Consider the following 13,064-nt stretch of genomic DNA (forward strand, 5'->3'; position numbering starts at 1 on the left):
CATTACCTTCGATAGCGCAGACACAAATTATCTCAAGTCTACCATCTTTCTTAAATTTTTTTGTTTTGCTTATAACATTTCATATTATTTAACGTGACTTGCGATTTCAAAATATTAAATAATCAAAAGCTTGTGATCACGTGTGCCCTGTACTCGACCCCACACAGTGCACTGATCCTGAGCGTTGTGTCATCACCCCTCGGCTCATATTGGCCCAGAGTACTGAGCGTCCGCCACCTCCCCTCCGTCAGCTTCTGTCCAAAACTAACACACACTCCCCCTGGATTTCGGTCAGGTTCCAAAGTCCGATGAGTGAAGTGTAAAGGGGACTTGAACAGTGGGGGGTTGTGTGCGTTTCTGTGTATTTTGATGTGCTCAGGATGTGGTGGAGCAGAGCAGCAGTTCGGCATCTCGTGCCCAGGCTCAGAGGAACGCAGCGTGCCATGGCCACGTTACCGCGTGTATACGTCTCGCGTAAAGTTCCGCCACAGGGACTGGACATCCTGCGCAAATCTGCACAGTAAGTTAAAAACTAATCAGATTCAAGCTCGGAGTTCCACCTAGAACCTTTAACTGTTCCTACAGGGAGTGTGTAGAGCGTGTAAAACCCTGAGTCTGGAACTCAGGGATACTGAGATCCACTCCGCTGTTTAAAACGCAGGCATTTATCACAGAGCTGCTTGATTCGGCGTAACCCTTGTCTCCTCATTCCAGGGTGCAGATCGAGCTTTGGGACTCGGACGACCCCGTACCGCGGCAGGAGCTGCTGAGAAAGGTGAAAGGTTGCGACGGACTGCTCTGCGTCCTGACAGAAAAGATTGATGCCGAAGTCTTGGACGCTGCAGGTCTGACCCAGTGAAGCAGTCAAGTGATCATGAGACACACAAGTCGTGTTAAATAAAAAGCTGACAAAAAATGTGTTTTGTCATATGAACGCAGGTCCGAACTTAAAGGTGGTCAGCACCATGTCAGTCGGGTTCGATCACCTGTCTCTGGACGAGCTAAAGAAAAGGTTTGTTTGTTTGTTGTCGCGCATTCTTTAGCTGATTTTGTGTTTCTGATTTGCGGTAAAGATCCAAGGCTGAGCATGGACATCCAAAATGAAATGATGTTTGTCTTTTGTGTGTATTTAGAGGAATCCGTGTAGGATACACACCAGAAGTTTTGACTGACGCGGTAGCGGAGCTGACGATTGCGCTTCTCCTCACTACCTCGAGGAGACTTATCGAGGCTGCACATGAAGCCAAAACGTACTCTCTCTAACACACACACACAAACATTGGCAGGACTTGTGCTTAGTTTATGCATTTAAATGTCTAAGTGTGTGTGTGTGTGTGTGTGTGTGTGTGTGTGTGTGTAGTGGTGGCTGGGGAACATGGAGAACACTGTGGCTGTGTGGATACGAGTTGGCCGACAGTACGGTCGGCATCCTTGGACTCGGACGGATCGGTGAGCCTTTTCTCATTCGGGCCCCCAATGAACGGCCACTTTAATAGGAACACCTGCGCAACCCTTTCGAATCATGCGGACATACAGGAGTGAGCCAGCTACAAGTATTACTCCCAAACACTGTGTAATGTTGATGTGTGTTTCAGGAGTGGCCATCGCTGAGCGGCTCAAACCTTTCAAGGTGAAGAAGTTCATTTACACAGACGTAGCGCCGAGACCGGACCTGGCAGAGGCCATCCAGGCAGAATACGGTGAGATCTATGTTCATTTTTTAAATGTTACATCATTAAGTAGAATTTTTCAAAAATTTAGGGAGCAGTTTGTATTTAGTCGCAGACATCTGATAGTCAAAAAGGTCTAGTTGTTTGTGCTGGCATGTTTGTGTGTGTGTAGTGTCTATGGACGAGTTGGCCAGACGGTCTGATTTCCTGGCGGTGTGTTGCGCTCTCACTCCCGAGACTCAGGGCATCTGCAACAGGAACCTTTTCTCCAAGATGAAGAACACGTCCATTTTCATCAACACTAGCAGGTACGCAACAGAAACGCTACTGGCTACTCTGGCGTGAGGTGATGACATCATCGATCTGACTGTGACCTAGCCAAGCACTTACAAATACAAGACAGCTGGCGATGTCACCCATTTTCAGCTTGCTGTATGGTATTATAATGTGATCAGAAGGTCCCTAAGCCCATAAAACAACACCCTTCTTAAATGGAAACACTTCCTGTAGCACAAATCCAGATGAAGATACATCCAAACAGTCCCCTAAGACCTTTTTGTTTAACTAATACGTTTCCTATCATCTGCATCTCTTTATGACTTAATAGCAATAACTCTTCTTCTTTTAATCATCTTAAAACTTAAAACCTAATGATTGCCTTTTATGGAAGTTTGTGGGTGTGGCTCAATGCAAATCTCCTTTTTTTTTTTTTTTTTTTTAATTAAGGTACACCCACAAGTGTCACTGTAAAACTAATAGACGTTTTGGTCTAGGACAAACATTCACAGATTACAAGCTAACAAAATGATGTATATAGTCGACTGTTTGTGTGTGTGTGTTGTACAGAGGAGGTGTGGTGAATCAGGAGGATCTGTATGCAGCGTTATCTTCCGGTCAAATCGCCGGAGCCGGACTGGACGTCACCACACCGGAGCCTTTACCAACCAACCATCCACTGTTCACACTCAACAACTGTGGTGAGCTACAGCATATATATATATATATATATATATATATATATAAATAAATAAAAACTCAGTGTTTCCCTCTAGCGGCATCACCTTCATAGTGACAGGAAGTTTGAATCATTTCAGTGACTGATTTTTTTTAGTCATTTAGTTCATTTCGTTCCTTTTAAAAAAAAATCAGAAATAAACTAAAATATTGCATTTTCAATAAAAAGACTTCCAATATGCCTACATACACAAAGTTTGGCTATAGTTCCAGTAATGAAAATATTACAATGCAGCTAAGGACATATTATAATAAACAGAATGAGTAGCGCACCATCATATCTTCTAGTCTGAGTCGTTCATTATTTTGAATCTATTGCACCGCACAGCGTCTATGGGAGTCACGTGACAAAAGAATGAACGACTCGGAGTAGAAGAGTCATTGAGAAAGAATCACTCAATTCTGTTTCCTGTACATAACCTACGGAGGTTTTGCGAGGATTTGCGCATGCGCGCCCAGTAGAAAATGAACTACTCGTTCTGCTGAGTCACGTTAAAGTGACTCATCACTACAGTCGGACTGCGCCGCGCGCTGTGGTTTGTCACTGTCTTCGCGCGCGTTCACGGGTCGCGCACCTACCGCGCGCCCAGTTTTGTCATTTTAAACACGCCCACGCCGCAAAAAAACAACAAAAAAACAACATACTTTTCAGAATGCCGCGAGCGCGCGAGAAGACAAGGTCATGTGACAAAACCAACCAATCAGCTTCACTTTTCTTTCTCGTCCTTCGGGATCAGCTTGACACGTGACCTGCTCCTCAGGGCATCATGTAACTTTTACCTCCAAATCATTCTAGTATTACAGTGTCCTCCTGTTGTGTTTATTCAGGCATCAATTACAGAAAATAAATAAATACACTTTGCTTATTTAAGTTTGTTTAGTCAAGTAAGATTACAAAAAGTTCTTTTGTAGTTATTTTTTCCCCTTTAAAACACCAGTAAGCTTTGTAATGTTAAAAGTTAGAGCTGTTTATATTCAGAAGCAACAATTTTCAGGAAAACGGTGCCATTATTTTTTGGAATGTTTTATGAATGTTTGACACTTTGGTTTAAGCATCTGATAGCAGTCAAACCGCCATTTTTCCATCTGGGTTTAAATGTATTAACCCTAGTATTTTTCTCAGACTGCATTAAACGAGTGTACGTTATAAATAATTTTGTGAATGTAAATACTTAATCAGAAATATTTTGTTATTTTAAAAACTGTTATAAGTGACGTCTGATTTCCCAACTGTAGCACCACACTTTATGAATCACTGCCCTTAAATGGTTCATGTACAGTGTATGATCATAGATGGTGTGTGTGTGTGTGTGTTTAGTGATCCTGCCACACATCGCCAGCGCGTCCTACACCACACGGAACGCCATGTCCGCTCTCGCCGCCAACAACCTGCTGGCCGGACTCAGGGGAGAACCCATGCCCAAGGAGTTGCAGCTGTAGAACCAGACACAGAGCCCATGTGTTAAAACTGCTGAGGAATAAATAAAGTGCTATTTTGACCACACACACACACACATTGTTCACTGTGAAACTTGAACATGTACAACACTGAACGCTGGGTTTAATGAGTCATTCTGTGACATCACTACATGTGTACATTAACTAGCAGCAGGAAGAGTCGAAACTCTTATCGCTCTGTATGTTGCAGTTCCAGTAACCAGAGTTACAGACACACAGCCACGGTGTAGGTAAAAATCAATAAATAACTGATGGAAATGTGTGAAATGTGTAAGATCTTTGAATTAATATAAAAACAAAAAGAAGTAGAGAAAGAAAAAAAAAAGACAAAAACAAATGAAAAAATTAAAAACAGAAAGATGAAAGCCATAAATAAACGGAATAAGTAAATAAATAAATTAGGATGAAAATAAAAAGATAGATAGATTTCAAGCGCAAGAAAAAAGGAATAAATAAACAAAGAAGGAAAGGAAAATGAGAAATGGAAAGAGAAAAGTAAAAAGAACATAGACAAAAAAGCAGAGCAAAATTTAAGAATAAAAAACAGAAAAAAGAGGAAAACAAGAGAAGGGGAGATAAAAAGTGAATAAAATGCAAAAAAACAAAAATAACTTGAATTTTAGGAGAGAATTGACAAAAATCTGTAAACAGAAAGAATGTTGAAGGAAAATGGGTTAAAATTAAATGAAAAAGAAAGGAAGGAAATAAATAAAGAGCATGAATTTAAATAAAAAAAAGGAAAGAAAGTAGGGAGGGAAGTAGTGATGAGAACTTTTAATCATTTTAGTGACTTGGTTCTTTGAATCTTTTTTTTGAGTCATTTAGTTCAATTTGTTCTTTTGATCAGAAATAAAATAAAATGTTGCGTTTTTAATAAAAAAGACTCCCTATACATCTACATACGCAAATGTGGGCTATAGTTCCAGTGACGAAAATTTTACAATACAGCTAAGGACATATTATAATAAACACAATGAGTAGCTCACCATCATATCTTCTAGTCTAAATCGTTCGTTCTTTTGAATCTATTGCACTGCATAGCGTCTATGGGAGTCACGTGACAAAAGAACGAACGACTGAGAGTAGAAGAGTCATTGTGAAAGAATCGCTTAATTCTGTTTCCTGTACATAACCTACGGAGGTTGCACTCCCAGTAGAAAATGAACGAATCACTCTCCGAGACTACTCGTTCTTCTGAGTCACGTTAAAGATTCGTTTAAAAAAAAGGAATCGTTCATGAACGACCCATCACTAGAGGGAAGGTGAGATAAGAGACTAAGAGAAAAGGCTGGATAAACTGCAGGTGTATAAAAGCTGGTTTAATTCAGAGCTACATCTTGTGTGAGTTTCTGAACTGAAACGTACACGTGATTAACGTGACAGTAAGCACAAAAAAATCGAACAGATCTGTCTCTCGGAGTTTTTTGTCGTCCGCAGCAGGTGATTCCTCCTCATTGGTCGGGCGGCTGATCGGTCCTGCGCTCCGTTTCAGATTCTTCACAAACCTGCCAAAGTTATAGACGCCTTGGACAATGAAATAATGCCAGGACAAAACTATGTCCATACATCTTCTCTCTTCGTTAGCTTATATAAGACATGAACACTTCATTACACACCATCAACATACAACAACTGTACCGTCTTTAACAAGAAAAAAAAAAAAAAAAAGGACATCTGTTCAGTTTCTCAGGTCCTCAGGAGAAACAATGGAGTTAGAGACATTTTCCGTACGTTTTTTTCTTTTTTTTTTTTTTAGCCCTTTACGATGAACACAGACTCACGTACACTGCAAGGACACACACACACACACCTACAGTACAGCACACGCCTTTCAGGACACCCTAAAACTGATGTTCACAAACATTTTCAGAGAGATCACAAGACGGCTCACGACCACAAGCGAACAAACACCTCCCATCAGTCTGACTCAGGAAGAGAAACGGTGCGTGACTGTCCGGCCTGTGGAAGCCTTCAGCCCATGGTTTACTTCTGAGCCCTTTTTTGTTAAAGAAGGGTTGCTTGCTGCTTTTAATGTTTCCATCAAAATGTTTTATGAAGTGGAACGTCTGCTGTACAAGCTGTTGAAAGTGTGTTATTACAAACATCTGCATCTGCAGCATGAACTACTGTCGAAAAATTAATCAACACTGAGGGAGAAGGGAACGAAAAAAGGAAGAGAGTGACAGGAGAAGATGAGAAGGAAGAACAAAGCAAGGCTAAAAGATAGTGAAGAAAAGGAAGAAGGAAAGGAAAAAATAAGAAAGGAAGTAGGGAAGTAAAAAGAGGGAAAAAAAGAAGGAAAAGCAAAAATGACACGAGAGAGAATGGAAGGAGGAGGATAGGAGACCTGAAGATATGGAGAACATGAGAGGAAGAAAAAGAGGAAGTAAGGAAAGAAAAGAAGAAAGGAAAAAAAAAGGAGATGGGGTCATGAGAGGAACAAAATGAGTGAGAGATAAGATAGGAATTAAGGAAGGAATAGCAGAGGAAAGGCAAGGACAAAGAAAAAAAATAAGAGACGACGTGAGAAAGAAAATGAGGATGATAAGGATGAAAGGAGAAAAAAAATAAGAATGGGTAAAAAGTAAAGAAAGGAGGATGAAAAGGAGGGAAGAAGAATTTCATGAGATGAGAAAGGATTGAGAAAGCGAGAAAAGGAAGTTAACGATAATGTCCGTCACAGCGCCGCCAGATTCTCTGCTCTGCTCGGACGGACATCAACGCGCTCGCCTAAATACGTCACGGTTCCTATAGCACTGGACTGCAGGTCTGTCTAAATAACTTCAGGGAAAAGAAACAGAGAAGCTTGTTTGGTCGACCTGGACTATAAACGGCAGCATGATGTTGTGCAACAAACATATTAATTCCCATGAATCATGAGATATAACAGGATTCTGGGTAATAATAAAAATAATAATATCATCTCATTTTAATGACCATCGTTTCCTTTTAAAAGAACCGGGAATTGCACTATTCACTAAAGATTGTTCTCTTTACTAGTTACGCAATTTTATTTCTAATAAATTACAAATGTTGTAAATGTTATAAATAAAACCAATTTTTTTTTTCAATTGTTAAATCGTTATCGAATTGTTATTCATTCATAATGTTAAATCCTTCCTCTTATTTATTTTTCCCCCATCATAGACCCATCATCAGTTGGATGGAAACACATTTAAATCAAGTGCAGGTTTAAAAAAAAAAGTTTTGGTGCTTATTCTTCTTCAGTCTTTTACATCTGCGAGAGAAGAGAAGTCTGTCTCATTTATGTCTATTTCTCCGTCCCCGTCAAAGTAGATTGCACATCTATCCAGTGAACAGACTCGGAGCACGAGGTGACAGTTCATGTAAAATACAGTAATCGCGTGGCGTTTTTAAGCACCGTCAGTTAAGCAAAACATTATTATCAACAGTGATGCGTTGTCTAATCAGGCGAACGCACTTCCCTGCTTGGCGTCTTGTTTAAAGCAGTCCCGTCGCCATGGTGCTGTTCTGCCAGCGCAGGCAGGTGGTTTTCGAGTGTTTGTACAGGTGACTGGACTGACTGAAGCGCTTGCCGCACTTGAGGCAGGCGTAAGGCTTCTCACCGGTGTGAACCCGGATGTGCTTCTTGCAGTCTGTTAAGGTCAGGAAGGTCTTACAGCAGATCTTGCAGGCGTATTTGCGCGCTCCCTCGACCACCAGGACGTTGTGCTCCGAGAGCGCTTTCTTACACTTGGAGAGCACGTCGGCTGATGCGCGGGTCAACTGTGGCAAAGGGTTCAAGCTCGAGTTCCCCCCTCGTTGGCCGGGACCGTCGAAATTCGCACCGTTAACGAGCACCGATGACGAAGACGCAGCGTCCTGCATCAAGGTGCCTCCCGGCGTAGCTTTTGGTGCGATGCGTCGGTAAGGAGGGAACCGGTACGCGCCGTTCCGGCAAACGTTCCTCTGGAACTCCAGCGCCAGGTGCTCTGAAGACGACGACGCCATCCCGTCGAGCATGGGCTGAAGGAGGAGCGAGTCGGCCCGCATGTTGGAGAAGTCCTGCATCTCTGCCGAGAGTAGGTTTTGAGACGCGGAGAGGTGCATGGAGGGTGAGGACGAGTCGGAGCCAAAAAGGAAACGTGGGGGCTCGTGGTCCAGCGCGCACTCCCCTGTGGTAGTGTTCGGGACTAGGGCGCGGTCGAAGCTCATCGTGCTCAGGAAACCTGCTCCTCGTTCTCTTCTCTCTACGACTCCTCCTCCTCCTGTCTCGCCGGATCGCTCTTCTTCTATGACCGGGCCCTTGATTTCTGAGATCAGGATGTCGGAGCTGGGCTGAGGGTCGCTAAAGCTGTGCTCGCTGCCTTCGGGACTCAGTTCCAGCTTCTCTCCCACGGCTTCCACCTGTAATGAAACACAAGAAATGGAAGCACGATCAAAAACAATGACTTAAAAAGAAACAAACGGAACCAGGGTTAAAAAGGTTTTTAGACTCGATTGATCTAAATGTTTCGACAACTTTCGCATTTGCACTTCGCACACGCTGCGTGGGAGCAGCTTAGATGTAGACTTTCTGATATCTGGTATTTATTACATTGTCCTAACCCATAAAGGCAAGCACACGTGCCTCTGTAATTTTACAGAAGATCGATACATAAAAATATTAATTGATGATATTACACAAAAGCAACACAATCCCTGACCAGTAACCAGAAACCAGCGTATGTCACATCTTCATACAGCTCTTTAGGAAGTGCATACTTCCTCTGCCGCTCTTCAGAGATACCATACGTCTGTACTATCGCTGTCGTGGAGAGTGCGAGTGAGGTTTTGGTACATCTCGGAGATCAGAGAGCAATCTTGTTCCAGCACGACTTCAAACTAAGTTTGAGGCTTCGTTCTGGGTGGTTTAACAGAACATATGCTTGTAAGACAAGATCTCGCTGTATCTGACACACACACACATACACAAAAAAGGGCCTGTCCCTGGAGACGGGTGCGGCAGATGGACTGGGAAACCCAGTCCGTCTCAGAATAAACATATAAAATTAAATTTAAAATAATATAAAAACTAAAACTTTACTTTGACTTCTTTTGAATGAATGAATGAAGTTTTTTTGTATTCTTTAAAAATGCATGAATTTTTTTTCTGAGATCGTGGGAAAGTGAATATATGACTAGGTGTGATTTCCTCACACGCAAAATATCACATGTATATGAAACTGAAAAAGAAGTGCTGACTATTAACAAAAGAAACTACACCCTTAGTACAAACACACAGTACGCACGCACACACAATTATATGTACTGCTTTACTGTAAAGATAACTTTATATTAAAACAATAATTTACACTCATATACAGTATATGATTCAGTGCTTGCTTTTATACACTTAACCATCACCTGGTCACTGCCTTCAGCCTGCGATGTGACATCACTCGTCTCGTCCGCGGGTTCAGGTGAGCTGATCGGCTCGCTCTTCACCACCACCGGCATGCGCTGTGCTTCTTGCTCGCCTCCGCCTTTGGCTTGTCCGCCATCGCCGTCCGTGTACTCCTCCTTGCGCGGCAGCAGCAGCAGAGACTCCGCTCTGCTCCCTCTGCCGCCGTCGGATTGGCTTGGCATCTGGATGTCCTCATGCGCCGCCGTCCGTCTGTACTCCTCTCTGTCGTCCACGGCGATCACCACCACGTCCAGTTTGGAATCATCATCTAAGGTTTTGCTATGCGAGTCTGGGGACAGAAGCTCCTCCCCTCGAGCCCCTCCCTCCTCCCCGCAATCTTCCACGATCCCGCGGGCTTGTGAAGGGCCGCGCGGTCTTTGCCGCGGCCTCTCTGCTTCCGCGTGAATCAAAGAAAACGTCTGTTTGCGCTTCTGCAAGCGGCGTTGTGGGTAGAAAGCGTCGCGCTGCTCTAACTGTCCACTCCCTGAGGTCGAACCTCGGCCGGACGCGCTCCCTTCATCCTCGGGTTCTTCATTCAGCGCCGAGCTCACGACGCTCAAACCCAGCTGCTGCAACAGGAACGAGCGCTGGAGCCGAGGGTTAGCGCCGTTGTTCAGCTGCTGCTGCTCTACGCGCTGACTCCCGCACTCGTTATGAGGCGACTTGGGCAAAGTCCGAGTGTTCAGATAATGCTTACAGGCCTTCACTACTGTATTCAAGTGCAAATGAGACGCGGCCAGTAAGACGTCCATGACGTTGCTCTCTCCCAGTGTCAGCGTGGAAGTGTACATCATGTCCATAAGCACAGAGAACGCTTCAGACGTCACCACATCCGAGTCCAGACGGATCACGCTCACGCTCCCGTCGCCCTCGGAGACGCTAAAGAGTGCGCGGAAATGCGTGCTGCAAGCGGCCAGGACGGCGCGGTGAGCTTTGAAATGCCGGCTGCCCACCACAATCGCGCAGTCGCACAGCTGCCCGTGGACGCGCTGGTAGTTTAGCTGCTGGAAGATCTGCTCGAAGTGTCCCGGGAAGTCCATGATCTGAGAAAGAAGTGAAGAGAAGAGTGTGTTCGATTACAAGTTTACAAACAAAACATTGTTTTCATTAATGAGTGTCCTCTGCGACGGATATCCACAAGAACTAAACTGCAGGTGTCAGTAACAACACAACCAGCTCTCTTGTCTTCCAAGGTTGTTGTGCTGATTTATAACAACAGATGAAATGTAATGGGATTTTTGACTGGTCAATCTCGCAGTCTCGAACATGCCAATAAAATCGCTCCTGACTATACAAAGGATTTGTTTACTTCCTTGGTTATCATCATGCCACCAAAAAGAGAAATTGAAACCTGACACAATTCAGCGAACAATCACCTTAGTTTTTGGACAAAATTATTTATTTTGGAGAAATATTCATTGACTGAACTAACTTTCTTGCCACCCACGGTGCTATCTCAATTAAATCTTGCACAAAATCAAGAAAAGAATAAGAAAAAATGTTGAATCCCAGAAGTAGGCACAATTTAGCTGCCATTTGGTTCGGTTCATTCGATCGTATGCCCATGCAGATTTCTTGGCCATTTCCCCCCAAATCAAGGTGGTTTCCCTAAAAAAACTTCAGTTCCCAATTAAAATTTCTCAAACTCTACCAGTTAGTTCCCTACTTCTCAAACAAGCCGAAAAAAACATACAGCGCTACTATCAGTCCTGTGTCATGCCAAAAGTAAAGCAACCCGAGACCATTCATTTGTGCGGTTGATTCTCAGCCAGGCAAGTGGGCTCGCTCACACTTTTGCCCAGGAACACAGCCATGAATAAAAAATGAGAGCAACTTCCCAACCTTCAAACAACAGTTCAGTGACAAACGATGCCTTTTCGAGTATGATGGAGCACCTTGCTATAAGACTCTGACACTCATGAAATGCTTGTAGTTATACTTCAGTATACCATAGTAACGTGACAAAAAGATCTAAAAACACTGCAACAGCAGACTTTGTAAAAATGAAGATTCTCAAAACTGACAGCTGTGTATAAATAATAAACAATTTCACATGAATTACTGTAAAACACTTCATGTCACGCTGTTGACTGACCACGAAGTGACGTCATGCAGCCACAAGCTTCCCCTTTATGTCTAAATAAACCATAACATAACATTATAAAGTATAACACCAATTTATAATTTATATTTATTAATTTATTATTCACTCCAATGTAAAAACATATAAACAACTATTATTTGGTTTCAGCGCCACGTTATATTTTATACATATATTTGCCTGAGGTAAGTAGCACCCTGGCAGTCGTTGGGTTACCTAGCAACCTATACTACTCTATGGGCTAGTTAGTTAGCGAGCTAGTTAGCTAGCTAGCAAGCTAACGTCACTTCCCTGGATGACTAACCTAACTAAAACCCATTATTTTTGTACAAAATAACATCCCTATAAGGTTTACCTTTGCGTGTACAGAATAACCACCAGGCTGGTCCTCGGGGTTCCTAGCTAGTTAGCCGACATCAGATTAGTTAGCCCGCTAGCTAATGAAGTAGTCGTATCTTGAGTTACCTCAGAAACCGCAAACCGGTCGATAAACTGACAAATAAATACTCACAACCAGGATACAATTCATTTTTCATGTTACAGCGTCTATCATGGTTTAGCTAAACGCCGAATTAACAGATAATATCCCATCGTGCGCTAACAGTTAAATAGCCAGGTAGCTACCAGCCATTTATCATTAGCGAACGAGTCGATTCTTTGAGCCGAATCTTTTTTTAGTGAACCGACTCGGATATCTAAAGAGCCGTAATATTCTTTTTACTGTAAATTAATCATAATAACTTTATGTATTTATGTTTTTCCAAAAACCACTTCCACACATAGAAGTGCATAATATTACACATATCTTAATTATTTACAGTTTTGCTACAAAATAAGTTATTTAGAAATGTTTAAACGTGTATAAAACCATTAGTTTATTGTGTATATAATTACAATGTAAATATATTCATGCATAGTGCAAAGTGTTTTGCTATTGTGTTAATCGAAATAAAAAGTATGTACTGAATAATTTAATCAAGAGCGAGACACTCACTCACTCACTCTCTCATCTTCTATACCGCCTTATCCTGTATTCAGGGTCGCGGGGACCTAGAGCCTATCCCAGGAGGCTTAGGGAACAAGGCGGGGTACACCCTGGACAGGGTGCCCATCCATCACAGGACACACACACATACACTCATTCACACACTACGGGCAATTTGGGAACACCAATTAGCCTAACCTGCATATCTTTGGACTGTGTGAGGAAACTGGAGTACCCGGAGGAAACCCACCAAGCACGGGGAGAACATGCAAACTCCATGCACACGGAGACTGAAATCGAGCCTGGAGGTGCAAGGCGACAGTGCTAACCACTACACCACTGTGCCGCCATAAGAGAGAGACAAACACCTAGAAATGATGAGAGACTGAGGAGTTGACTCTTTTAGGTGAGTCGAATCACTTGTAGTCA

At 42.9% G+C, this 13,064-nt stretch overlaps 2 protein-coding genes across 3 annotated transcripts; one reads left to right on the forward strand and one right to left on the reverse strand.

Annotated features, from left to right (window-relative positions):
* The first annotated feature begins 230 nt into the window (after window positions 1–230).
* grhprb (glyoxylate reductase/hydroxypyruvate reductase b) lies at window positions 231–4,188 on the forward strand. The gene is made up of 9 exons (XM_053480134.1): window positions 231–520; window positions 715–845; window positions 940–1,012; window positions 1,134–1,250; window positions 1,361–1,449; window positions 1,596–1,700; window positions 1,843–1,978; window positions 2,517–2,647; window positions 4,003–4,188. The coding sequence occupies exons 1-9, from the start codon at window positions 381–383 to the stop codon at window positions 4,122–4,124; spliced, it is 1,044 nt and encodes a 347-aa protein (XP_053336109.1). The 5' UTR covers window positions 231–380; the 3' UTR covers window positions 4,125–4,188.
* Window positions 4,189–5,446: 1,258 nt separating this feature from the next.
* Window positions 5,447–12,290, reverse strand: LOC128508858 (zinc finger and BTB domain-containing protein 5). Of its 2 annotated transcripts, none has more exons than XM_053480347.1 (3): window positions 12,006–12,290; window positions 9,510–10,592; window positions 5,447–8,510 (listed from the first exon to the last, which is right to left on the reverse strand). In XM_053480347.1, the coding sequence occupies exons 2-3, from the start codon at window positions 10,587–10,589 to the stop codon at window positions 7,605–7,607; spliced, it is 1,986 nt and encodes a 661-aa protein (XP_053336322.1). In that variant the 5' UTR covers window positions 10,590–10,592; window positions 12,006–12,290; the 3' UTR covers window positions 5,447–7,604. The 2 variants fall into 2 exon arrangements, with proteins under 2 accessions (XP_053336322.1, XP_053336321.1); XM_053480346.1 differs by having other exon boundaries at window positions 12,162–12,286.
* Between the last annotated feature and the right edge of the window lie 774 nt (window positions 12,291–13,064).

The sequence above is a fragment of the Clarias gariepinus genome, chromosome 20, assembly GCF_024256425.1.
Source record: "Clarias gariepinus isolate MV-2021 ecotype Netherlands chromosome 20, CGAR_prim_01v2, whole genome shotgun sequence".
NCBI classification, from domain to species: domain Eukaryota; kingdom Metazoa; phylum Chordata; class Actinopteri; order Siluriformes; family Clariidae; genus Clarias; species Clarias gariepinus.

Excerpts from the sequence above, each read along its gene's own strand:
- grhprb (XM_053480134.1), top strand. The coding sequence starts at position 381 with ATGTGGTGGAGCAGAGCAGCAGTTCGGCATCTCGTGCCCAGGCTCAGA. Across the intron at positions 521-714 it reads ATCCTGCGCAAATCTGCACA|GGTGCAGATCGAGCTTTGGG; the intron begins GTAAGTTAAAAA and ends TCCTCATTCCAG. Across the intron at positions 846-939 it reads CGAAGTCTTGGACGCTGCAG|GTCCGAACTTAAAGGTGGTC; the intron begins GTCTGACCCAGT and ends ATATGAACGCAG.
- LOC128508858 (XM_053480346.1), bottom strand. Across the intron at positions 8,511-9,509 it reads AGGCTGAAGGCAGTGACCAG|GTGGAAGCCGTGGGAGAGAA; the intron begins GTGATGGTTAAG and ends GTTTCATTACAG.